The sequence below is a fragment of the Mustela nigripes genome, chromosome 6 (assembly GCF_022355385.1).
Source record: "Mustela nigripes isolate SB6536 chromosome 6, MUSNIG.SB6536, whole genome shotgun sequence".
In the NCBI taxonomy this organism is placed as follows: domain Eukaryota; kingdom Metazoa; phylum Chordata; class Mammalia; order Carnivora; family Mustelidae; genus Mustela; species Mustela nigripes.
Window position 1 is genome coordinate 5,408,286 of NC_081562.1, and position 27,129 is coordinate 5,435,414.

The window sequence follows — 27,129 nt, forward strand, 5'->3', positions numbered from 1 at the left end:
CAACTCCGTAACCTCCTTATCCGAGGAGAAAAGCCTGGGTGAGAGGCGGGCGGGGCTCTGCTGGCCCTGGGAAGGGCGCCAGGTGACCTCCTGAGTGGCTGCAGGACACCAGGACTGGCCTGAAGCCAGGGCTGCCCTCACCCCACCCTGGGACACACTCTGCACCAGATACCAGAGAGGCCAAGATTTCTTTAAAAAAATAAGATTTGGGGACACCTGGGTGGCTCAGTTGGTTAAACATCTGCCTTTGGGTCAGGTCATGATCCCAGGATTGAGTCCCGCATCGGGGTCCCTGCTCAGTGGGAAGTCTGCTTCTCCCTCTGTCTGCTACCCCCCTCTCAAATAAATAAATTATATATTTTTTTAAAAATAAGATTTTACTGTTGCGTTTACACGATGCCACCAGAATAACACATGCTCCCTACAGAAAATTGAGGTGGAGGAGAGAAAAAAACATAAAGAAGAAAATCCCCCAAAATCCTCCCACTCAGACATCGGTTCTGGAACATTCCAGAGACTCTGCCCTCACTGGTCTCCTTGCTTCCACTCTAACTCCACAATCCAGGCCTTCAAACACCCTTTTAAAGATCACTCCAAGCCATGAGCTTCCCGCAAATCCCCACTGCCCATAGAGTCAACCCCAAACCCCAGTCCCCAGCGCACAGGCCTACGCGAACACGGGCCCGCCTCCCCAGAAGCACCATGTCCCCATCACCAGAATATGAGCGCGCCCTGCTCCTCCCGCCCCACTGTCACCCCAGTGCCTGTGACACACGTGGCCGAGACAGACTCCTTCCGGTCTCTTCTCCAGGTGTGTGTGTGTGTGTGTGTAAACTGTGAACGTAGCTGAGATCATACCTCAAGATTTCTCGGAAATTCCACACCTTTTTGCACACAAACTGTGCTAGGCTTTCTCCCCGCTGCTCAGCCTCAGGGCCTCAAGATCAGATGTCCCCCCACGTCCTGCGGGACCCTCCCATGACCCCTGACTCTACCCCAAAGCAAGGCCTGATCTGGCAAAGCCAGCTCCTGGAGGCAAGAGCATGATGTCCGCAGCTCTCCAGCCCAATGGAGCCTGCAAACAGCCCATCTCCAAAGAGGGAGGCGGGGCAAGGAGAGTCTGACCACTCATCTCTAAAATGAGGTCACTGAGGCTCAGAGCGGCCACGTGGCTTCTGTAACTCGTGGGGCAGGAAGCAGACCCAGGACATTTGGTCCCAGATAGCCAAGTCCTCATGTTTACGTGGGATCAGAGATTTCATTCTAAGAAGATCAAGAAAGGAGATACGGGTGAGGAAGAGCCCTGTTCCGGAGTCCAGCGACCTGGCCTGGAATCCTAGCTCTCCACCCCTTCCTATCTGTGTGGCCTTGGGCGAGTCACTTCGCTTCTTTGGGCCTCAGTTTTTTCCTCTGCAAAATGGGGATGACAGCCGCTCCCTCTTCATTCTGTTGTCAGGAGGATTCAATGATTTGATCGCACACACCAAGGGCATAGAAGAGGGCCCGGCACATATAATCACTCATGAAACACTAGCTATCTACGGATGCACCCGTGCCCGACGGATGAAGCTACACAGGCCGATGAGTGCGCCACCCGCCTCTCAGCCATGACCGCCGCCTCTCAGCCATGACCGCCACCCCCCAGGGGACCGGAACTGTCAGCCCCAGGGAGATGAGTCTTGTACAACAAGCAGGTTTCCAAAAAGCAGCTGCAAATGGACTTCTAGAAGCTGCTCCCATTTAAATTAAACATTCACTCATGTGCAAATTCCCTGCCACTCGGTCGAGCAGGAAAGGGCTCCTCCTTCTTGGGCCTAAAGCCCCCCGGCCCCACCGCGCCCCACTTGAATGGTATCAGCAAACACTTCGAGACAGCCAAGGGGAGAAACCTGGGGGAAAGGAACCTGTTCTAAAAGGAAGACGCCCTCTGTAAGTTCACACCCCCCGCCCAGCAACAACTAAGGCAAATACGTCAAGGCAGCTCCACGCGCGAATTAGGAAGACCCCCAAATACCCATGGTTGTTCTGACTTCTGTGAAGGGGTCAGTGGAACAACATCGCTAAAATGCCCACCTCACCATGCCAGCTCCCCGAGCCCCCAGTGATCCTGAGGCTCAGAGCCGTGGTTATGCAGCCCTCTCTTCCAGGACCCTCACCCCCAAAGTCCCAAAGTCCCTTCCACAGGCCACAGCACACAGCCGCTCCTCTGCAGCGTCTGCCAGCCCGTCTGGCCTCCCCTGTCCCCTCGGCCTGAAACAGCCCCCTTTCCCTGCACCAGCAGCACAGGGCCCACCTGGCTGGGTCATTTGTCCACTCCCCAGGGATGCGGCCTCACCATCAGCTCGTCAGAAACTGTCCCCACCCTGGAGAACCTCAGCGTGAGAACCTCAGGCTGGCGTCCTCCGCTGTATCATCAGGACACACACAGCACCGTCCCCAAGTTCACCCAGTTCCCAAAAGTCACCTATGCCGGGACACACAGCTGTGTGTCTGCCCCCGGCATCGCCATTCCAAAGAGGCATTCGTTCATTCCCTCATTCATTCATTCATTCGCACAAGTGGACAGAAACAATTAAGTGACACATGGTGTCTGGCTCGCGGTGGGAGCTTGGCGTCTGCCTCGGACACACACCCTTGGCTCAGCCAAGAGCAGCCTCACAGCTGTGGAGACCCACAGCAAGGGGGACGAGGAGCCAGCGGGACCCCCCTCCCAGGGGGCGGACAGGGCCAGCAGGCAGCATGGGGTCGGGTAGAAGCCGGCGGCCGGCCCACCCCGCGGGAGCCCTCTTCCACCCTGGCCTCCCCACAGTGCAGCCCAAACAGGGCATTTGGACAGAACTTCCCATTCCAAAAATCAATATTTAAAGCTCCAAGCCTGCCAAGTGGAGGGGAAGGCCTTGCTTGTAAATATTTGTCTCGACTGGTAGAGCCGGGCTCTGCAGCCTCCCGGGGTCGCTCCTGGCCCTCGGCTCTCGGAGCTCCCAGCCAACGGCCAACTGGCCAACGGCGCAGCGGGAAGGCCCCAGGGGGTAGGACCCGCCAGCAGCCCAGGGAGCGGGGCAGGGCCGTCTCTGCACCCACACCTCCAAGCTAGGTCGCCCGGGGGCTCTCCATCTGTCCCCCAGGCCACGGCAGAGACAACCTCCTCTGAGCTTTCTCCGGATTCCAGGCAAGCAGCTTTTCCCAGGGGCGCTCCATATTTATGTCTTTTTTGTTTGGGAAGAAAGCAAAAAGCTGAAGACAAATCCCTGAGGGTATGCTTATAAATCCACCCACCATCGCCCGCCGCGGGGACAGCGCTCCAGCGCCCTCCCCACAGCTGTGCCCGGGAGGGGACGGCGCAGGCGCCGGGGGGACAGCTGTCACAAGGGCGGTAGGCGGTCCAGTCAGCTGAGTGCCATTCCCAGAGAGGGAGTCATCCATTCCCCCATTCATTCATTCATTCATTCACACACTGATTATTTACCTGTACCAGGCACCAGGGGCTGGACACGCCAGGGGGCATAAACAGACCCGGGCGAAATCCCTTTGGGAGGGCATCTCCCAGGCCGAAAGAATCGCGCACACAAGTCAGAGCTGAGACAAGGGCTGGGGTAGGAGACGTGGAGGTGTGACAGAGAGTGGAAGGTCGGGAGGGTTTCCCCAGGGAGCAGAGCAAGGCCACCTCCTGCCCAGCACCTACCAAGCCACTCGTTGAACTTCTTGACCTCGCTGGGGAGCCCCAGCTCCGTGAAGTCCCCGGCGTGGATGAGCACGTCGCCGTAAGGCATCTGGATGGGGTCGGTCCTCGAGTGGGTGTCCGACACACAGACGAAGCGGGTGTAGCCAGGTGGCTTGGGGGCATCGTGAGGCACAGGGTCCACCCTGGAGGAAGAGAAGACACCACAGGTGGGGTGTGTCCAGCCCGGGGCCGAAGCTGCTGTTCAAGGCCCTGTCCCCTGAAACCATACCCACTCCAAACACGGACAGCGTGCCTGGACTTCCCAATGGGCCCTCGGGGGTTCGAGTCCTAACTCTCCTGCTCGCTAGGCCGGCAAACCTGTGTGTTCCCCCTGGCCTCAGTTTCCCTTCTTCTGTAACACGGGGCCCTTGGAGGGTGGAAGGCGGTAGGAGTAGGGAGCACTCATGGCCTCGGTGTGATTGTGACAGCTAACCCGCTGTTTGGCCAGCGATAACCCTCTCCCCCATTCCCCCCTGAGGGGCCTTTTTAGATGTTTTTTCCCTGCTCTATCCCTTCCCATGAGATTTCACCACACAGATGCATGTGTATGCGTTCCTGCTGTATCTGGGCTTTATAATAAGAAAAATAAGCTTCTTCTTCACCCCCTAAGAACCAGTTTTGCCCCCTCGGGCGCGCCAACAGCCACACCAAGAATGCAAAGGCCGCAGTCTCTGTTCCTGGCGAAAGAGTTGTCTCCCCGCAGGGCCCTCGGAACACACGACTTCCAGGGAGAGCCGGTGGGAAAGTGGGGATTTCACGGGAACATATGAAACCCAGGCAGTTTTTCTAAACTCTGAGATGGTCCCATCATTTTTTTTTAAAACAAGGGCTTTCCAGCGGCGGGGACAGGTGGAGGCTCAGGTGGTTTAGCGTCTGACTTCAGCTCGGGTTGTGATCTCAGGGTCCTGGGATCGAGCCTTAGCAGGAAGTCTGCTAGTCCCTCTCCCTCCACCCCTCCCCCAGCCCATGCTCTCTCTTCCAAATAAATAAATAAAATCTTTAAAAACAAAACAAAAACATGAGCTTTCCAGGGGTGTGTAGGAAAAGGGTGCTGGGATCAGAAGACCAGGCTCCGAATGCCGGCTCGGCCCCTTGTGACCTTCAGCTTGGCCTTGCTTTGCTTGACCGTAAAATGGAGCTACATCACTAAGCAAAAATTATCAGAAAATTAAAACAGATGCAGGGAGGGATATAACTTCCTGTTCCGGGAAGCCCATCATAACCCCCTGGTTCCGCAGACAACAACAGTGAGCGAGCGGCCCCCGGCGCCCCACGGAATAAAGGCAGAGTGCAGGACATGAACCCAGCTCTGTGCTCCCAGTTCGGTGCTCCCCCACCTCGCTCAGCCTCCTCAGCTGAATGATTCTGCCAGGCTCAAAACTCTTAAAAACAACGCAATGACATTTCAACGAGCTGCTCTCTCCAAATGAGTATGCCGCTCGAGGAGTTGTGTTTAAATCTAATTATGCGGCAAACCAAAAGCGGTACCATATCAGTTACATAAATACTTTTAAAGACATCTTTCTAATTATCCTTTTTTTTTTTTCAGACAATATACTTCGAAGAAATTTAATTAACACCTTACGAGAGACGTGGGTTCGGCATGCTAATGTGCAAGGGAGCATTAGCAGGCTCTATCCACCCCAGTCGGGGGCACTGAGCCAGCCTCTCTGCAGGACATCACGGTGCCAGGGTGGGAGGGAGCCCCCTTGGTGCTTGAGGGGCGTGGTGCAGCCGACTTAAACCCCAGCAGGTCCGAGCAAGGTGTGACCAAGGAGAAGAGAAAGATTCCCCGAGTCCCAGTCCGATGGCAACCAGCAAGAAGGCACTGGGGACTCTTCCTCTTCCCTCCACATCCAATCACCCATCCACCCGTCCATCCATCCATCTACCCGTCCGTCCGTCCATCCGTCCATCCATCCATCTACCCGTCCGTCCGTCCATCCATCCATCCATCCATCCATCCATTCAGCCCAGCACATTCTGCCCACCCACTGTGGGCCGGCCCTGAGCTCAATGCTGGGGCCACAGGGACTCACCAAGCCTGATCCCAGGCCAAGAGATCCCTGTCTCTGATGGCAGAGACAGACTTGGCTGGGCAGTGACAGTAAGACCACCAGCTTTGATGGGACAACAGAGAAGCTGGGGGCCAGAGAAGGCTCTAACCCAGCAAGGGGCTCCCTAGAAGCTTCCAGGAGGGGGTAAGACCTGAGCTGGTCTGGGAGCTAAAATCTCTCCTCCCACCGCTCTGTCCTCTGAGTCCCTTCCCTCTTCTCTCCCCTCCCCCACCCCAACCCTCGGACAGACCATCTGGCAGGTGGCCGGCCTGTGGATCACCGGTACATTCTGCGGCCCCAGCACAGCTGGCTGGACCAAGGGCGGCCGTTCACTCCTGGGCTCTCGTCCAGGCACAGGAACATGAGTGAGTCGATCAGATTCACTCATTCATTTATTATTCACCCCTACACATACTGAGGTTGTGGGCATGTCCCAAGATGACGGAGGCCAAGTCAAAGAGACAAGAGAGATGAAGAAGGGAGAGACGGGGAGGGAGATGCCACCTCCAGAGCCACCTCTGTCCCAACGAGCTCTCTTCCCCTGAGCCCCTTAGCAAGGCACCTGAGCCAGCCTCAGCCCCATCCACCACCAGCCAGCCAAGAGCAACGGGAATTCCGAGGGCCCCAGACGGGCCGGCCTGCTGCAGGAGCCCGGGCTCCTTAATTAACTGCATGCTTATTTCCCTCCACCCCGAGGCTACCGAGCTCAGCGAGGATGCAAACCTAATAATTCCCAGAGGAAAAAATACTTACTTCCCTGCACCATCCTCTAGCTGTCTGGCTTGCAGCAAATGCTCAACCTTGAAATAACAGTAATGAGGTCGGTGCTTGACGCCTCTCCCAGATCGAGAGCTGGTCATCTGCTAAGCACAGGACACGCACTCACTCTCCTCACGTTCACGATGACTGTGTGGGCAGGGTACTCTGTGTGGGCCCATTTTACAGACAAAGACACTGAGGCTCAGAAAATACTTGGCCAGGATCTCAGCCCTGGAGGTCAGAGCAGCTGCAATTTGAAGCTTTTTTTTTTTTTTTTTTTTTTTTGTTCCAGAACTCACACCAAGCTGGACTATTTCCAGGCCCAGCTCATTTCATTCAGTCAATCTGTGGACAAATGACATATTGGGTGCCTCGTGAAAGCCAGGCACCTGGTAGGCACAAGGGCTATACCTGTAGAGAAGATACCCACGGAGGTTACCTCATGGAGCTCCCAGAAACCCAGACTGGAAATTCAGAAGTGAGGAAAAAAACAAGCAGAGTCCAAGATACAGAGAAAGAAAGAGAAAGAGAGAGAAAGAGAGGGAGCCTAACAGAAAGTGGAACACCTTGACAGCATAATTTGACCCCTAGATCCATCTATACCTGAAGCTGGAAAACATGGATTTTCTCACTAACTAGGTGAGCCAGTAAACTTTTATCCTTAAGACAATTTACCTTAAGTTTCCAACACTTGTAATGCCAAACGCTGACTAACACCTGAGTCACAGCAGCCCTAGGGAGTTACTGAGGTTGGAAACACTAGTCCCGTATCCAAGGCCCCAGCTAACAAGTTAAAGAGTAGATTCAAACCTGGGTCTTCACAACAGGAATTTGGGCATCTAACCTCAAAACCTTCTGTGCCAAGAGAAAACAAGGCAAAATGGTTATTTTCCAATGACATTCTGTAGGGGCCAGAGACAAGGTGACAGCTGAGGCTCTCTCTCCAAGACCTGAAACCTGTCGCCTCCTCTCCCCCACATAACAAGGGACATTCCCACAGGGATCATGGTGGCAGGTAGGGTGCAGAAGAGAGAACATGGCCTCAGGGACCAAGATCTAGGCCAGCACCCCAGCTGGGCCACTTCCTGGCTGTGCCCTGGACCCTCCCCCGCAGCAGGCAAGCTCTGTGAGGTGGGGACAGCCTGCTCACTCTGGAGACGGTGTGGTGCTCGAAGGCTGGATGTCAGTGCCCTCTTGCAGCTGTTTCCATGCCCGGGGCCCACTTCTCGCAGCTCCTTCTCCCGTGAGCCAGTGGCTCCCTGGAAGTGCAGGAACCCGCAAGGACATCAGAAGGAAAGGCCACCCCCTCCAACATCTCTGTTTCCGGGGCAATGGGGAGCTCTGAAGGATGGGGGGCAGTGGGGGGCAGAGGACCCCTCCCTTCAGTGAGGTTCTAACTCTATGTCCAAACACGTGCACCATCATCCTCCATGGTGTTTCCGAGTGGGAGAACCTGCCAGTCCCCACCCCTCATTCAACAGTGGGGAAACTAGACCCAGAGGAGTGAGAGTGACTGGTTAGTTGGCTCAGTGTCACGCAAATCCCCTCTGCTCTTTCCACGAGGCCCTTCTTCTGAGGTGACCCCCACCATGCTGCCCTCCTGAGCCCCATGCCCACCCTTCCTTCCCACCTCTGGGTCTTCGCTTTTGGGGGGGTCCTTCAAGCCCAAGGGTTATGCTGTTGCCGCCAGGAAGACCTCCTGGATCTCCCCGACTCTTCCAGGGCCATACGTACATAGTCCTGCCTTATCCTCATTCCCTCTGCTTTCTTCTTCCCATCAGTCTACTGTGGTAGGCTCCAGGGCCCAGCCCCATGCTGGTGGCAGGGAGGGACCCTGGAGGTGGGGCTGGCTTCAAGGGAAGGGGCAACCTTGTCTGTCGAACCATCAGAGAGCCTTCCCAAGGAAGTGACAGCTGGGTGACATCTGAAGAGCGAGTCTGCGTTAGCAGGGCAAAGCGTGGGGGAGGAGAAAGAGACAGCCCATGCAGGGACCCGAGGCAGGAGGGGACACAGAAGGTTCCAGGCCTCACCTGTCCTCCTGCCTTGCCCCTCTGCCCTCCCTGGGCTGCAGGCTGGCTCTCACTAAATCCTGGGGGCCTCTCGGTGCGTGGACGGGCTGGGACCACAGGGTCCCCTCCAAAGCCTCACGCATCAGAGAGGGGATGAACGCTGTGACCCAGCCCAGCTGGGAGGTCCGGGGTCCCGGGACACAGGGGCACCCCCAGGCCAGGCACACAGCCATGCTCCTGCCACTCTGCTATATTCTTCAAGATGTGCTTGGGGGGGTCTTTCAATGGGACGGCTCGAGTCTCCACCCACAGGATTCCTTTTAAAGGCCAGTGAGAAGAGTCACTGCCTGACACCAGCCCCCAAGGCACCTCCCCGGCAGACGGTCAGGATAACCTGGTCCACGCCGGCCACCCCATCACACATCCACCAGCCCCCCAGGGCAGGAGGCCAGGCACAGGGTTTCTGGGCCCTCAGGGTGAGGGATCATTGGTCTCGGGGCCCTGAAGCCAGAGGCCCCGTCCGGAGACTCATTACTCAGGCAAAGGCGGCCTCCTCACTGTCGGGGTCCCTGGGGGCAACCACATAAATCAAACGGCTCAATCGCGGGCCATGTTTGGGTTGTCGCTGCTGTTATTAAATATAAATTGTGGATTTATTAAATATGGCCCCCTCGCTCCCTCCCCCCAGAGACAAAGCCCAGGGCAGTGATAAATCACGGGACGGGAAGCGGCATCCATCCTCCCTGTCTCTCCCTCAATGGAGACTCGCCATGGAAACCTGCACAGACACCGCCAGCAGCCGCACGCTTCCCTCGCGCGGGGGGCCTGCGGTCTCAAAGAAGGGGGGGCGGGAGGCGGCAGCCCTCCCAAGTCCCTGCCCGGCTGTAGGCCAAGTTGCATTTCAGAGCTGGGCTGGCCGGACCAGGCAACGAGGGAGCCCTGGAGAAGGAGCCCAGACCCGGGGCTCAGTGCGTGCTCTTCCCGGGCCACTCACTGTCCCAGCCCGAGCCCCACTGCCGATGGCAGCCTGGAACTCCTGCCCCGGGAGCGGGCCGCGCAGAGCAGGCCAGGAGAGATGGTCATCAGCCACGGGGCAGGCCATGGGGGTTCTGCTGTGCCCACTCTAGCTGAGGGGCCACGGGAAAGCCAGGAAGCACGCTCGCCACAACACCTGTATCATACACTGTTACCCACCTGGATGACACGTGTGTCGCCTGTCTGCCCCTCATGGGAAGGTCAGCTCAGCACGGGGCAGGGCTCCATCTCCGACCACTGCCATAGTCCAAGCACCTAGCCCAGCCCAGGGTGCACTAACAAGACAGAACATTCACGACTAGCCCCACCCCGGGTGTGGATTTCCTGCTCACAAACATCCCGAACCCATAGCGGCTCATGGGTTAGATGGGAGCGGCCACCTCTTTCTCCTGTGGTCACTCACTGTGCTTCGTCAGGACCCAGCCGGGCCCGCAGGGGCCTGCCCGGGAAGCTCCCCTCCAGCTGAGCCATCCCCCAGCACCCTGGCCCTCCCAGCCTGCTCCCCCAACCCATCCTCCTCTGGGTCTCAGCCTAGAAGTCATCTTCTCCACAGAGTCCTTCCTCTGCCCCTGGCCCTCCTCCCCTCTGACCTCCTGTTCCCCTGGCTCTGTTCTGGAACTGGGGCCGGCCTGAGTGTCTGTCGGGCCCGGTAAGCCACAGTTCCGCACGGCGTACAAGACATTATCTCCGGTGTCTGGGGACCCTTTGAAGTGGGGGTGCACAAGGGTCCAGGCCCAGGACCCCCCCCCCCTGCTCTGCCGGCCACCCAGATGCTCCTGCCTGTTCCCGCTGGGGCAAGAGTCCAGCCCAGCATCCAGGGACCCCAGGCATGGTCACTTTCAGCCCCGGAGGACAAACCCAATGGGCAAAAGAGAAAACCCAGCCTGGGGAAGGCGGCCCTGCCAGGCCTCAACGTCCCCCCCCCCGCCCCCACCTAAGAAATCGAATGCTGAGAGCCTGGGTGTTCCATCCCGACCCAATCTGCCAATCTGGCCCCTGGATAGAAATAGGAGGCAGTTAGTTCCTCAAGTAGAAATGTACCAAAAAATAAAGTAGGCAGCTGGGGACACCACCAGGCCTCAGTCCCCACCAAAATGAGCATCTCCCAAGTGAACACCGAGGGAGGGGCGTGTTCCCAGCGCGGGAGCGCACCCCAGGCCTGGTGCCGGCCTTTCCAGGGCCTTCCTCCCATGAGGAATCTCTCCGCACCCACGCTTGACGACAGAGGACGGCTCCAGAGGGAGCCACACGGGAACCTGAGGCAGCGACCTGCCCGCACCCAAGCTCCTGCCCTGGGATTGGACACCCCTGGCCTCCTTCTCCAAAGGGGTCCACGGGCTGGATGCACCAGTCTCCCCAAAGGAACAGCCACTAGGCCCCCACATTACGGCTCCCCAGAGTTGGTGCTCACGGCCCCGGAAGAAGTCAAGGATAAAGGAGGGAGAGTGTCTTCGAGGAACCAGAGGAGCCACCTGGGCCCGAGCTGGCAGTTTAGCCATTTCCTCGCTGGGCCTCCCCTGCCTCCCCAGACCTCAGAAAACCACCCAGGCGGGAGAGAGTTGCCCCTCAGTCCCAGGGGATCCCGAGGTTGTGCCTTGGCCTTGGCATTCTGCTAGGACATCCCTGGAATGCTCCATCGGCCCCAAGGGGCAGGCGGCAGAACTCCCCAGTCCTTTAGGAAAGCATTTTTGCTTTCTCTGTAGAAGCAAAAGAGCTTCAGACAAAAGAGAGGGGTCGAGCTCAGGGAGGAACCCCCAGTCCAAAACTAGGTTCCCAACGTGCCTGGAACCTGGAGCAAGGACCTGCCCTCTTGGGGCCTCAGTCTCCCCAGCTGTACAACAAGGAACATGAATCAGACCAGGAGTCACCAACGCGAATACCAAGTGGGGGCAGCTGGCGCTCAGCCCCCCAGACACCGCCCATGAAGCGCTGTGGACCCCCAGTCGCCAGGCCTTGTGGTTTCGTAAAGCAAAGCCAGAAGTCTGGATTTTGACGTGCAGTCACCTCGCTGTTAAACATCCGTGAAACATCTCCTGGCCAGAGGAAGCAGGGCCGGGAGCCAGAACCGGCCCCCAGGCCGTCCCAACCCCGTCTCACACATCCCTCCCAGCTCGGAGCCTCCAGAATCCTGCAGGCCAACGAGCAGGAAGCCCCTGCACCCCAGAGGCCGGGAGGCCCCCACCCCCCGCACCCGTGAGCCCGCCCCAGCAGCCGGTCCCGCCCAGAGCTGCCCACTTACATCTGCACGTGCGGCGGCTGGAAGCGTCCCTGGTTGATATTGTAGAAGGTGAAGGCCTGGGTGGGGTTGGAGCTGTACTCGTCCACCTCGATGATGAGCCGGCTGTGCTGGTGCCTCCGGGCGGCCATCACGTGGGACTGGGAGAACGCCATGCCCAGGCCGCAGGGCAGGAGGGCCAGGGCCTCGGCCTTCAGGACGCCGGGGTCCCACCTAGCGCGCCACATGGACCTCTGCGGGCCGCCCGGGCATCGCCCGCCGCCGCCGCCCGGCCCCGAGCCAGACCTGGGAACAGACTGGGGAGACGGAGCAGAACTGTACGACAGTTAATCTGTTTGGGATTTGCTTTATTTAATGTCAGATGAAGATTTAGAAAGACGAAGGGGGGGGGAGGAAAAAAACACAGTCGTACGGCTCAGAAACTCATTACAGATCTTTCCAACTCAGCAGTTTGATGAATATACTTTGGTAAAAAGAAAAGGAGAGGAAGGGAGGGGCCAAAAAAAAGAGAGAGAGAGAGAGAGAGAAAAGAAAAGAAAAGAAAAGAAACCCACAACGCCGGGGACGGATGCCTGCGTGGTCCGACATGTTTAAATACTTAAGACATTTTTTGTGGTGGTTGTTCTTCCACAAAATCCTCCGGAGCCCACGGGGTGACGGGCACAGGGGGCAGGACAATGGCTGGTATTCTGGAACCAGGTAAGGAAGTTTCACTTATCCGAATGGGGGACTAGGGAGGCTTCCCCTGCCTCCCCGCCCCCGCCCCCACAGACCCCCCAACGCGCCACACCCACAGCCCTGCAAGCCCGAGCAGGTGGAGAGCCCGGGCGCAGATTCCTCCCTCAACATCAGTGTCGCCTAAAGATATCTTCGAGCAGTGCCTGGAGAAGGGATTTTCCCAGACAGATTGCCATCCACCAACTCCGCTCAGGGGGTGGCCCTGGGGAGGGGTGGGGGGGCGGAGGAGGATCTACTTTAAAAAAAAACAACCTTCCCAAATCCAGTCCACACAGAACCACAGCCTATAAATGCCAACCTTCCCTCTACCCTGTCTTCCCTGGGGAAGCGCCGTCTGCATTTGTGGCGGCTGGATTTTAACATCCTTCTGACTGGCCCTTGGGTCCTTCTGACCGCCCCGGACAGGGCCCTAAGCTCCGTCTCCATCTCATCCCAACAGGCTCACCGGCTTCCCTCCGCCGCCAATGCCTCCTTTCTAAGACCGGCTAGCTTTCTCCTGCGTTCCCATAATTATTTTTTTTAACTGTGTAAATACATAAGGCCTGAAAGATGTTTTGTTGTGTTTTGTTTCAATTTGGGGTCATTCAGACCCTCCGATTCCATGTGCACTGCATTTACCCAAGGAGAAAATAACATGATTTAAACTCCTTCTGGTCAGTCATAACCCAGTCGTGTTAAACGAAGAAAAATTCCCTTTGCTTCGCGCATGGAAGAAGAATCAACACCATCAGAAAACAAATTAGATTAGGAAAATGACAAAAATTAGAGACTGGTGAACATTTTAATTACGTGTGAAAGAGAAGTGGATTATTAATTTTTTTTAAAAAATCTCAACAACCGGGCTCATACAAGGTGCAATAAATGGCAGCGTCTTCCTCCTCCCCCATCCCCACCCCCCCCAAAAAAAGACTAAAAAAAAAGAAAACAACAAAAAAATCTGCTTTCCCCCAGGATACACTTGCTTCTGTTCTTTGTCCTGCTAATTGTTTCACTGTGATTCCCCTCTCCTGGCAGAGATGACCTGGCAGGTCTGAGGTGCCCAAATCAGGGTGTCCTGGCCTCAGGACTCACAAAATCTCCGTGGGAGCTGGCCCGTGCCCCTCTGTAACCCTAGCAGAGGCCTGGGAGCCACGGATGCTGAGGCCCACACTGCCAAAGGGTCCAGATCTGGGTGGGGGTCTGAGCCCCAGCATTGCACTGACTCACTGTGTGACCTAAGGCCAATGTCCTAACCTCTCTGAGTCTCAGCTTCCTCTTCTGCAGATGGGTTCGATAACAGTAACACTCCCTCCCAGGGCAGCTGCGCAGGTTAAATGAATGGGGATTCTGGGCACCGCGCCTGGCGGGTACCAAGTACCCAGCTAAGACTCCCTGTTCCTATTATGATCGTTCTTCCGTTCAATGTAACACCTGCGAATCGAGGGGCTGTTGGAGCAGCTGGGGCCCAGGTACAGGGGTATCTGCGGAACGGGGTGTCAACGGTGAGCAGAAGGACCTGGAGAACCCAAATGTTCTCAAATGCCAACAGACCGGAATGCAGCCCTGCTGGAAATCCTCCGATGGACACCCCTACCCGCCCATCCTACAGAGGGGAGAGGCGCCCCTCGGAGCGGGGAAGACTCCTGCGGGCCAGCACAGACGGCGTGTGCCACCGAGCTCGCGTGGCAGGTGGCCCGACACCAGGGCTCCCGGACCCCTTTGCCTTCCTCTCCAGGGGGCAAAAGCTCACTCGCCCTTTACCCCTGGACAGGGCCAGCATTTCCTTGGAGTCGGGGATCGGGGTCCCCATCCCAGGGTGGCACGAGGAGCGAGACGTCTCCTGGAGGCAGGGCCTGGGTCTCGCTCACTCCCCTCCCCCCAGGCGGTGCCGGCCACTCTCCCCCCGCCCCCAGCTCTGCAATCCTGAACAAGTGGCTTCTCCAGGCGGCTCGGTCTCCTCATCCACGGGATGCAGGGGAGATCCGGGCGTCCCCATTCGGTCGAGGAGATAAAAGGAGGGGACGTGTGGAAACCGCTTGTCAACGGGCCCGGCACGTAGTAAGTGCTCAATAAATGTTAGCGATTATCCCGACATTATCACTGTCATCCCCAGAGCCACTGCAGACACTTGCATACACGTCACATTAGTGAATGAGTGGCTCGAGGGAGGGATCCATGAGTGGATGGACGGACAGACAGACGGATGGACAGATGACGGACGGATGAATAGATGAGGGGAGGGACGGACAGGCAGAGGACGGAGGGACGAAAGGAGCCAGGGCTGGGGGGAGGAAGCGAGTTCATCTCTCGCCAGTCTCTTTCCCTCGTGCCCAGCACCGGCCTGCCAGAGGGTGGGTGCCAAGAGGCCTCAGCTGAAGGTTGAAGACTCCTGGCCCCTCCCCTGCTTTCCCACCACACACCCCTGCAGGGAGGCTGGCTGGGCCGAGCACAGCCCTCTGAAAGGGGAGGTCTCAGGGGCTTCCACCTGTCCCTGCCCCAAGGGGCACGAGCCCACACGCCCAGGCTTCGGCCGCAGCCGGGGCAGGGGGACGGCTCTGCACCGGGGACGCAGCCAGGAAAGGCAGGCAGCGAGGCGTCCCGGGAGGCACTCTGCAGTGAAATGCTGCATTTCACATAAAGGGGGTTTGCAATGGGCCCTGCTTGAAGAAATCAGGGAAACCGGGAACGCAGAGCCTTCTTTTAATACCCATTTAATATTTATGGAGCCGCAGCAGCGCGTCAGCCGCCGTGTGGAGAACGCAGCCCATCCGCGGAGGGGGAGCAGCGTTGCCCAAACAAACGGCTTCTAGCTGGGAAGCGTTTCCACCTGGTCCACAGAACAAGCAGCAGCAAGCTGGCTGTGCAACAGGGCCGCTGGGACCCGCTGGGCCCCCGGCGTGTGCAGAGACCGCCTGGGCTCTGGTCCCAGGGCCGGCAGAGTGACCTTGAGCAAGGCACGCATCACGGCCAGGCAGCAGGTGCTTCCTCTGGGCCAGCGGGTGGGAAGACAATGAAACCAGGAGGAGGAGAGTGGAACGAATTAATTAATGCATTTATTGATGCAACCCAACATGTAACCACAAGCCCTACACACCGGCACTGTTCCGAGAGCCAGAAAGAGCAGCGAGAAAGCACACCGGTCACTGCCCACAAGGGAAGGGATGGAGGAGGCAACAAAGTAAATAGAAAAGATACTTTCAGATGATGATATGTGCCTGGAGAAAGAGCAGAGTAGGAATGAGTAGTGGGGGAAGGGGGGTTGTTCCTTGAAATTGGGGGATCGAGAAAGGCCTGTCTGAAGAAGGGATGTCCCCTCAAAGGTGAGTGCTGAGAGGGAGCCAGCCAGACCCAGACCTGGGGAAAGAGAACCAAGACAGAAGGAAGTGCAAAGGCCCTGAGGTAGGAGAGGCACCAATAAATGGTCTCTCTCAGGGCACCTGTGTGGCTCAGTCAGTAAAGCATGAGCCCTGTGTCTTTCCTCCTGCTCCTGCTCCACGGGGAGATGCTTCTCTCTCTGCCTCTGCCTGCTGTCCCCCGTGCTTCTGCTGTCTCCACTGCTCTCTCTCTCTCTCTCTGTCAAATAAATAAATAATCTTCAAACAAATAAAATAAAAACCAAATGGTGTCCCTCTTATTGTTTTTGTTCTTGACCCCTGGTGTGCTACCACTGTGGAGAAAGGCTGAACTTCGAAGTCCTAGGCAGTGGGTGCGAACTCCGCCTCCAGCACTACTCAGCTGTGGGACCTGAGCAAGTCACTTAACTTCTCTGCGCTGCTTCTGCTGCCTCATTAGGCCCCTCTTGGGGTAACAGAGGAGATGAAGTAAGCCTTGTGCCTACCTCTCCAGAGAAGCCCAATCGGCCTGCTTGGATGGGCCGAAAATTCTTGAAATTTCTGGGTTGAAAACTTCTTGTTGAAATATTGCCTCTAATGTGTAGGGCCCGCTTTTCAAGTCGGATTCTCTCACAAGGTGATTTATCTTTCTGGTTCCCCCCAAAGACATTTCGTTGGTGGTCCTCGGATGCCACGAGGAACCTGGACACCAGCCGAAGCACCAAACGGTAAGGAGCAATTAGGCACCAGCTGTATGGAAAGGTCATAAGTTCAGAAGAAGCCGGCTCCAGGCCCTGTGCTCTCTGACTGTCCCCACAGCCTCGTCCGGCCTCCTCCGAGGCCAGCATCGCCAAGGCCAGCCCAAGCCAGCCTCCTGAACAAAGATCCTAAAATGCACATTTGACTAAAGTCACTCCCTCCTGCTCACCAAATGTCCCCAAGGCCATCCTGCTGCTCTGGGCTGAAGCCCCAGATCCTTCAATCAGCTCAGGAGGCCACACTGGATGCCCAGGCTCCCTCTCACGCTCAGGTGACACTCCCCACTCCCTGGTTTCCCCGCAGCACACCGGCAACCCTGCCTCTGAGCCTTCACACGCGCTGTTCCCTCCGCTGAAAGGCTCTGCGCACCCCGCATGAACGGGCACACACACCCGGTTCCTGGGCATCTCCCTGACCTTCCCAGGCTGCACCAGGCAGGCAGGCTCCAGCCACAAACCCCCAAGGGCTTCTCTCACCGCGTCCCTGTGTCCGAGCTGAATGGGAGCCCAAGAATAAAACCGCAGGAGAACGAAGGAATGGACGAGAGGAAACGTTCAGGCGCTCACAGCTCACAGCCTGGATTCAAAAGCAGCTTTCACCTCCCGAAACTCAGGTGTCCGCCCTGTAAGGCTGCGGACGCGCAGACCTCCTTCCCAGAACCCCTGGGCGGACACCAGGACGTGGGACCTCTGAAAGCCCCTGGCTGAGGACCCAGCACACAGTAGGTGCTCACTAAAGGTCTCTTCCACTGTGGTTAGAAAGTTCCGGTGAAACCCGGAAGCTCTGCAGGGAGCTTGTGAGAATCGAGCAGAGATTTTCCGATAATCAAGGAACCCTCCTCCCTCACCTGGAAGCCGGACTCCTGGCCTCTTCCCACCCACCCCGTTACTGGGCGACCACCCCCACCCCGTTAATTCACACTTCCTGGGGCACTGTCATCGGACACAGACAGAACAGCCTGCCCTGGACCCTTGACTACCTTTCCGAGGCAAGTTCCTCACCGCCTACCTCACCCAACACACTGCAGGTCAGCCCCAAACACCCACGATCCCCACTCTGGGGGTCTGTTCTGCAACCCACATGACTCAGATGTGTAACTGACCCGCAAAGGGCTTGGGGAGCAGCCAGGCAGATCGAAAGTGCTGCTCAGAACCCCATTAGGATGAGGGGGAGGGAATGGGGTCTCTGGGTCCCGGAAGGCCCCCACCCAGCTGTGAGACCAGCCAGCATCGGCCAAAGGCCCAGAAAGGAGAGATTGTAAGAGGCCTGGGCTTACACGGAGCATCTTTGCAAAGGAGATACTTGGGTCATGCCGGCAGCTCAAATACGCCCAGCAGATTCGGGAGGGAAAGCCACGAGCACGTGCGCCACCAGGGGTTGCTGATATGAACATCAAAGATAGATTTCCTTTGCCATAAGGCTTGAGGCATCCTCTTCCACCTGACACGGGCTCCTCAAAGCCAGGGCGGGCCCAGGACGGTCCTGGCTCATAGTCCCCTGCCGGTCATTCTTGCCGGCATCTTCTCTGGCTTTCCAAAGCGTCCCCATCTCAAAGACAGTTGGAAATGTCATAAAGGGCAAAGGTTTCCATCAATAAAGCCAACCCAAGGCCATCAAGGCAACCACCCCTCAAAAAGCACTCATGTTTCTCTTCTTGGCATCTTTGCACCCAGGACAGTGAGGCTAGGACAATACTGCGCTGTGCTGGGTCGGGAACTCAGAGGATTGTCCACCACAGAGAAGAAGCCCCAGAGAAACACACACCCCAACAGTCTCCCCAAGGCAGGGTGGTGACAAAGACCGATGCCTGGACAGCTTTCTCCGGGAACCTAAGGGCTTCTCTATCCCTCTCCTCATCTTCTCTAATGGCGAGTGGGGGCAGCTCTCCAAGTCAGCCCAGCCTGCGGGCGACTGTCCCCACCGATCACCCAGAGCGACTCGAGGAGAGAAAGCCAGCTCAGCGCAAGTCACTGCTCCCTGGGGCATTTGTCCAATATTTACTGCCACGTGGCGAAGGGTCACAGAGAAGCCACGCGAACACCTAAGAAGTCCTCCCGAAGCCAAAGGCAGGAGAAGTAATATTTCACAGAAAAACACCAAGATGCAAGGGATGAGGGGAGACTAATTCTTTAAGCCACGCTTCCACTCAAGTTCAAAAATCACTTTGAAATGGTTTTGTCTTTCCTTGCTTTGCCCGTGCCTGAAAATCTGCAATTGATCAGTCAGTAGTTAAAAATGTCATTGGTGGGGGGGGTGCCTGGGTGGCTCAGAGGGTTTAGCCTCTGCCTTCTGCTCAGGTCATGATCCCAGGGTCCTGGGATCGAGCCCCACATCGGGTTCTCTGCTCAGCAGGGAGCCTGCTTCCCCTTCTCTCTCTGCCTGCCTCTCTGCCTACTTGTGATCTCTGTCTGTCAAATAAATAAATAAAATCTTAAAAAAAAAAAAAGATATCAAGGTGTTAAAAAAGAGAGAGAGAGAGAGAAACTCAAAGGAAAGGAAAAACAAACAAATAAACAAACAGCCCACGGCAGGGGTGGGGGGAATCAAGCCCAATCCACAGCATCCCGAAGAGGCCAGAGGCCAGCCCTCTGGTATGCCGGGCCCGCTCTCAGACTCGGGTCCCCAGGACGGAGCACGACCCCCTGCAGCTGGGGTCGGCAGCCTCGCTGGATGAGTGATGGGCCAAGCTGACGAAGGCACACATATCGTGAAAATTAGACATCTTCCTTGAAAAAGGATCAACCACGAGTGACTTTAAAGCATTTACCACTTAAAAACCTTTTAGCTGGGCCCATTTTGAATTATGACTACATGATTTTAAATTACACTTTCTAATTCCTTGCCGCCCACCCCCCAAGCACTGGCTGCCGCTTCATTTTCCAATTATGTACTTTTATTTCAGAATGATGGAGAGCGCTGCTTAGTGGATCATGTCCTCTCTGCCACAAATAGCTGCTCACTTATTCCTTTAATTTTAGACACGGATGCAGTCAGTTCACCTGGCTGGTCTTCAAATTCCGAATATTCTCCAATCCCACAGCACCCAACGAGGCCCAAGACGCGGAGAAACCCACAAAGCTCAGGCTGGGAAATATGTTTGTAAACCAGCGCTCAGCTCCATAAATTAGTATAATTCTTGGTGCTTTCTCTATCCATCTAGTACATCCGCAATCACATAAATAATAACGAGTGGAATGATTTTTCTTCTGCAAAGTGCTATGTCCTAGTTTTCAAAATAAAGCATTTGGAGATTCACGGAGCCGCGGAGTTGAAATAGGAAGCTGCCCAGATCCGTCTCAAACACGCACACAGACACGCTCACACACAAAAGGAGACAAGAGGTAAATGTGTGTAAAAAAAACAAAACAAAAAAATCAGCATTTTGAATCTCCTTCCCACATTCATGTCAAGTCACACTCCACGGTCATGGGGTTTGGAACCCACATGGTTGGGGAAGAGAGGGTCAAGGCAGAGGGTCTGGGCTGTTCAGCATTCACGTAAAATTTGCAAAGAAAGTGAACGTGGATTTACAGTTCTCACGGAAATCTATGAAACAGATGTCACTGAAGCGTAATCAAATCGGCACTATGGTAAATTCTAATCCTTAAGTCTGAGATCGAGGTTTTGCCATTTTTATGATCAGCGCAAGTGCGTTTTTGGTGGTCGTGGGGAATCTGCAACTACGGATGAAACCTCTGAAATATGGTCAATTAACTCATGTTTCTGAATGACCAGGAAAAAAAAAAAAAAAAAAACGGCAAAACTCAACTCTCCACCTCCCACACCCTGGGGGAGGGAACATTGGCCTTTTCCACCAGCACTGCAATGCCGCAATGCCAAAAGCACTTGGTTGTGAATGGAGAAAGACAGGGCTCGGGCACTCACACTTCTCAGGTAGCCGGAGCAAAATATTTTGCGGTCTTGAGGGCTGCAGCACCGTCGGAAAATGCAAAGGAACGAAATGAGGGGGAAGTGACCCATACGCTAGAAATCGGAAGTAGGCATCATTTGCTCCTTAAAGTGATGAAATTAGCGTGGGCCATGCCAAGAGTCTTTCGATGTGCACCAAGGCTGAGTCTCAAATCCTTCTTGGAAGGAGGGGACGGACATGGGAAGGCATTCGATGGAAGCAAACTCTCCGGCCCAGGTTGGGGTGGCAGAGGGAGGAATCTACTCCCTCTGAACATCACCATCAACCAGAGGGGAGACTTCTTGTTTTCACTGTAGCTGCTTTTATTGATCGTGTGTGACCAGATTGTGACATCAAGCCACCCAATTCATGTCCCAGAAAACCCCCAAACAGCGATGGATGGAAAGCCATGAAAAGACCAAAGAATACCTCAAGTTTGCATCCGAGTTCAAAACGAAAACCTATAATCTCAATGTGCTGACATTTTTTTGATGAGGTTGGGGCTGTCCTCCTGCACCATAGATCCTTCCAACAGAAATAAGATAGAACTAAATTTCGTCTCATTAGGACCGGAAAAAAGTCAAAATAAAGTAAAACATTTCGTTTTGGCAGCAGAGTGGCCAGATCACCGGGGAGAGCCACAGTGAATCAAATTCACCAAGGAACTATTTATACCTTCGCTCCGACACCACCCCCGAAAAAGGGATCTCTCTCTCTCTTTTTTTTTTCCCTGGGGGTTGCTTTTGCTTTAACGTTTTCTTTGCTTCTTCGGATTCGAGGCAAACAGTCTCAGAGGATGAGGGCTGGTGGCTTCCTTCCGTGGAGACGGCCGCCCCCCAGGACGCCCCGCTACAGGGATCTGCTCTCAGAGTGACCCGGCACTGTCTAGACAGCTCTTCTGGTGCGAATCATGCCCTTTGATCACTCTTCCCTGCCCCCCCAAACATTTGGCATACCTGATCCCAGAAGGGAGACCCCACAAGCAGCCCGTCAGGGCGAACCTGAGGACCCATTCCCTGACTCCTGCATCTGGGGAGCCCCTTTCCCCCAGGGTCCCTGATTCCAGCGGTGCAGGCAGACAAAGGTACCAATTGCCGAAAGAGAGATTTCAGAGAGAAGAAGAATGCGGAGGGGGGAGGCTTGAAAAGACCCTTTTTCTGCTCACAGCGAAGGAGGGGCGTTGGGAGAGACATGTCACATTGTCACATTAAAGATTTTGACAGACAATTCAGGGATAAGGCAGAAATTCTATCCTTAACTGCAGCTCGGCCGCAACTTGAAAGGCATTAACTAACCTCCACTAATTGCATGTTTTTTCTGTGCATCATATTTACTTGTTAAAAGTCTTTGCCTGGCCGATTGTTTTCCCCTGCCCCGCTATTCATGCTCAGTTCTCAGGCCTGAAGCTGGAACCACAGAACCATTTCGATAGATTAAAAAGATGAGGGCACCTTGTGGGGGGAGGGGGGTTCTTTTTTCCACTAGTCTGAACCAGGAATGCTGGGTTTTCTTCTTGAGTGCTGCCCTCGAGTGAGACCCTACCAGTGTCCTTAATTCCACAGAGCAAAAACACGTGTCCCAGGTTAGGTGAGCGCACGAGGGGCCGTCCCTGCCAGGGAATGGAGAAGTCCAAGGAAAACGAATGAACTTGAACTGCTTTCATCGGATGAAGATTTCATAGTCTCGAGGGTGGTCTGCGAAATTTTTTAAAAGCAGGCTTTTCTTGAAAGATTAATCTATCTATTGGCCTATACATTCCTGACACAGTGGAGACACTAGTAGAAAGACCCAGAAGCCCGGGGCTTTTACCCAAACTCAGACCTGTTCTGTCTATCAGTCCACCGGGCCTCATCTGGGGGTGGGGGGGTGATCCTAAGTGCACCCACAGCTGTCGCATCGGAACGAGGGCTCCCCACACGCAGGGGATACTCTGAGCCTCCCCATCAAACATGAAAGGGATTTACCTCAACCCACATCTCGCGAAAATTCTGGGGTAGAGAAATAAATAGAAAGGCAGCCCCACGTTGAACCACTTCTGAAAGCATGATGAAACCTCTGTGACAGGATTATCGCCTTTTGACTCGCCATCAGCCAATTAATATACCTCCGAGTGAGGACTCAAACAGATGTAACCATTTCGCAGAAACCCATCTTGAGAAAAAAGATTTTACAAGTGTTGTGGGGCTGCCACTTGGAAAGCCAATTTGCAGGGAGCTGAGCCTCGTGAAGCACGAATTAGCAGGCATGGCTCCCGCACCACGGTCCCCGGTATACCGTGCCCAGCTCCAGAATGCCTCCCGATCACCACCGGTTGGCTTTCAAGCCCCGTGTGCTCTCCATCACTGGAACCCTGCCTCAGGCCAGCCAAAACCACCACCCCCTCCCCAAATGGTCTCCCAGAGCCTTGGCTCCCGTGGACCAAGGCCTGGCTTTCAACCTGGCTGTGGCAGTCCACTGGTGGCCTCGCCAACATCCCTCCTTCCCCGCCCCGAGCATTTTAGCCAACCTGCCTAATTATTCATGAAGTTGGTGTAATTTTTTTTCTCCCCCTGCAAAGACCAACCAGGGTTTTGAGGATGGGAGTGCCTGGCCCGACTCCCTGCGTGGCCGGTCCCTACTAACAAGTCTCTCTCCACCATTCACGGCCCATCCAGCCGGCTCCAACACCCACCAGCCCACCCACTTTTGTTCCCCAGTTTAATTTCATAATTGTTTCCCGCTTACCCAGCTCGGCTCTGCTCTGTTTAATAGGGACCTTGGAAATGGGAAGGGGAGGACACCAAGCTACTGGAGGGAACCTGGGAGAGGTCTGACCCAGTGCTGGGGGAAACGCATCTCTGAGAGGTCAACGGGATGCACTAGGGAACCATGGCCAGGGCCAGGCCTCTGGCCCTCCTGCCTGAGCAGAGAGGGGATGGGCGGGAACGCAGAATGGTGGGTCTAGGACCCCAAGCCAAGGTCTGCCACACACTCCTGGACACGTTAGCTCTCAGACGGACCCTCCTCTGTCTCCACTTGGATCAGGGGATGCTATGAGGGAATTCACTGTCCTATAACAAGTCCCAGAATAAAGATACAAGAGACAGGACCGCTCTTTAGCCTGGAAATAGGACCTGCGAGGGCTGGGAGCTGCCTGGTTAGCCCCTGAATCCTCTGGGCCGGGCACACAGCAGATAGTACCGAATACGCGTGGAATGAGTGAGCGGATGGATGGACGCGTGCAGGCACGGCCGCATGGGTGGATGAAGTTTCCAGCAGCGCCCAGCAAAAGTGGCCACTAGACCAGCATTCGTAACCCCCTCCCCTGTCCCCAAGTGCCCGCAGGGGCTTCGCTGCGCACAGTAGGCTCTCAGCGACCAGGGGCTGCTATTGTTAGAACCGTCATCGTCACTTGCGCCCCACCAGTCCGCTTCCTCCACCAGCAACTCCGCCAGCAGCCGGCACAGACCCGCGAGCCGGGGAAAAGTTTCGCTGACCCTTCGGCCCCAGTCAGAGTCCAGCGCCCCGGCCAAGGCCCCTCCCGGCGTCACCCGCTCGGCCGGCTGGGCGGCGGGGGTGCCCGGCCGGGGCGCCCGCACCCGGCAAAGGCGGCCAAAGTAACTTTGCGGGCGCCCCTGCGCCGCGCCGCGGGCGTCACCCGGCGCCTTGGAGAGGGTCCCGGCCGCGCCCGCTCCCGCGCCCCGCGGAGCCCCGGCCCGCGCCCCCGGCCGCCCCCGGCCCTACCTGGCCCCGGGCTCCTCTTCGGCGGCCGCGGCGGCCGCGAGCAGCAGCGCGCACGGAGGGAGGCAGGGGCCCGGCTCCCGGGAGGGAGGCGAGCAGGGGCGGGGGCTCCTCCGGCGGCGGCCGCCTCGCCGCGCGTCCGAGGCAGCAAGTGGGAGCCAGACTCCTCCTTCGGGGGGCGGGGGGCTCCCCGCCGCCCCCTCCCTCGCCCGCCGCGCGGCTCCGAGCCTCCCCGGCTCCCCCTCCCGCCGCCGCCCTCCTCCCTCGCTCGCTCCCGCCCGCCCGCCCGCCTCCCCCGCCCCGGCGCCGGGAGGGCCGCGCTCGCGCCCCGGGTCCCCAGCCCCGCGCAGCCGCCCGCCGGGGCCCCCGCGGCGCCGGCCAGGCCTCGGCCCTCGGCCCCCGCCTGGGCCCGGGGCCCGCATCCCGCCGCCACGGGGAAGGGAGCGGGCCGGACGCGGGGAGCAGCAGCGGGCCCGCGCTGCGGAAAAGAGCCGGCGGCCGCCCCTCCGCGCCCTGCGCCCCTCTCCGGCCCGCCCCCCAGCCCCGGGCCCGGCGGCGCGCGGGGTGGGCGGGGAGCGGGGCGGGGGCGCTCTCACCTCCGGATCCGCGACCGCCGCGGCGGGCACGGTGTGCTGGGGCGTGCGCTGCTCCTTCCGGGGCGCCGCGGCCCCCGCCTTCGGCCTGGACCCCCTCCTGGGACCGCGAGGGCACCCTGCCCCGGAACCCTAACCCCCCATCTTCCGCGGAGAAGCGGACCCCAGCCCGGAGGCTGCATAGGCCCGGTTCCGCCTCCTGCGCCCCCATCTCTTGCTCCCGTGGGGTCCCAGGTCCCAGATCCCAAGGTACAGGGGGTGGTCAGCAGAGGCCTGACCCGGAGCAGGGCAGGTAAGCCGGGCAGGGCCACAGAGAACCTGGCCCCTAGTTTGAAGAAGGTCCTGCCTTGCTGAGCAGAGGGCAGAGCGGCACCCCTAGAGGCAGTGGTCCCACCCCGGGGAGTGTGAAGGACCCCTTATGACCTCCAGCCCCCCTCCACAGTGGAGGGCCATGTCCCAGGGCTTGCAGCCAGGGCACAGGTCAAGCCTGGGCCTCCCAGACTGAGAGGGAGGTGAGAAGGGGGTGTGGCCCCTCAGAGGCCCATCTAAGGCTCCTCAACAATATTTCTGGGTCCCCTCCCCCAACACTCACATCACACGGTGGCTCCCACTCCTGCATTCTTCGCTGCTTCAGACTCAGTATGAGGACACCCTGCGTGGGCGCCTCAGGCCTGGCCTGCCCTTGGGGACAGCCCAGTCTGGTAAGGAGGCAGACAGGGACACAGGAGAATTCCCTGCACAAGTGCTGGCGCAGAAGCCAGGCCGGCTACCTGGGGTGGCTTCTTGGAGGTGGACACACCCCAGCTGAAAAAGTGTGTGCCAAGGAGAAAAGGTATGGAAAAGGCATTCCAGGCAAAGGGAACAGTGCATGCAAAGGCCTTGGCATGTTTGGAATGGCAGCTTCAATGGGGCTAGAGAAAGAGGAAGTGGGGGGAGAGAGGAAGATGGGGTGGGGGAGGGGGAGGGATAGGAGCCAGCTCAGGAAGAGCCTTGGATGCCTGCCTAAGGGGGTGGACTTTAGCAAGGGCCATGGGAGCCATAGCAGGCTTGGGGCAGGGGCATGCCTTGGTCAGATTTATCTGTTAGAGTTTGCTCTGCCCGAGGAGCAGGAGGGCTTGCTCCAGGAGATGAAGGAGGCCCGGCTGGGGGACCTGAGGCCAGCAAGGGGGGCAGAGAGTGGCTGAGGGGACCACAGGCGGGCATCTGCCTCCTCTTCCTCATCTGTGGACCTGGATTGTCTCACCCTGGCCCAGGGTGATCCTGGGGCAGAGTAAACAGGCCAGACGATAAGTGTGATCTCAGCCAGGCAAGTGGGCAGGACAGTGAAACCCCCAGCTAGCCATCCCTATGCTTCCCCTCGGGAGCGGAGAGCTGCCCCATGGTCTCCCCCCAGGGTCCCCAGTGCCCTCGTGCCACCAGGCAAGACCACCCCCCCATGATCACTCGCTCCGTCCCTCAGGTCCACGCTGACCTTTGCAGGTGCCCAGCTCAAGTGTGCCTGCCCCGTGAAGGTCAGGGCCCCAAGGCAGGCTCTTCCCAAGTCAGGAAGTGGGGAGTGTGAGAGCAGTCACGTGGGAACTTGGGAAGGAAGCCCCAGGTAGACACACAGGCCAAGGAGAAGGTTTCCTCAGTGGCCCAAATCCGTGGTTGCTCCACTGCTTGGGTGGTTGCAACACCCATTTGACACCTGTGTCATCCTGGGAATCCCTGAGTGCCCAGGGATGCGGGGCAGGGGGCACCCAGAGGCAGCTCTGGCCATCCAGCCATGGCCAGTGAAAAGCCAGAGGGGAGACGTGCTCAGAGACCAGCCTGGACCGAGCATGGGCTGGGAAAGGGAGAGATGCCCACCCTGAGAGACAGAGCCGGGCTTCCCAGGAGAGGGCCTGGGGGCTGGGCCTGGAAGAAGATACAGAAGGTGGACAGGGGAGATGGTCTGATGGACATTCCCCACGGTAGGAACTGCAGATCCCCAGGAGGTGATATGCAGGCAGGACAGGATGGTGTGGACACCCTAAGGACAGGAGAAGTCCCTAAGGCCACACAGGGCCTTGAGGGCCATGCTCAGCAGGCCACAGGGTCCCTGGGCTCATTTGAACGAAATGCCCTATGGTGTCTTGTGACCAGTGCCCAGGGCAAGGCCAGTGTCTCCTGAGCAAGTGAAGGATGAGATCCTTCTGATCTCAAACTCCTCTTGGTACATGGAGCCTCCCAGCTCCTCCAGCTGGGCCGCCCAACTCCCTGGAGGATGAACGAAGCAGCATCCCACATCCCAGACTAGCAG

The 27,129-nt window shown here is 57.3% G+C and overlaps 1 protein-coding gene across 1 annotated transcript in view; it reads right to left on the reverse strand.

Moving 5' to 3' along the window:
- MPPED1 (metallophosphoesterase domain containing 1) overlaps positions 1-24,492 on the reverse strand; it is a 72,428-nt gene extending 47,936 nt beyond the window's left edge. Inside the window, exons 1-3 of the mRNA XM_059404573.1 lie at positions 24,259-24,492; positions 11,821-12,132; positions 3,683-3,864 (exon numbers count right to left, since the gene is read on the reverse strand). Of these exons, the coding sequence (XP_059260556.1) occupies positions 3,683-3,864; positions 11,821-12,044 (406 nt within the window). The 5' untranslated portion in view covers positions 12,045-12,132; positions 24,259-24,492. The remainder of the gene's footprint in view (positions 1-3,682; positions 3,865-11,820; positions 12,133-24,258) is intronic.
- Positions 24,493-27,129: the final 2,637 nt, after the last annotated feature.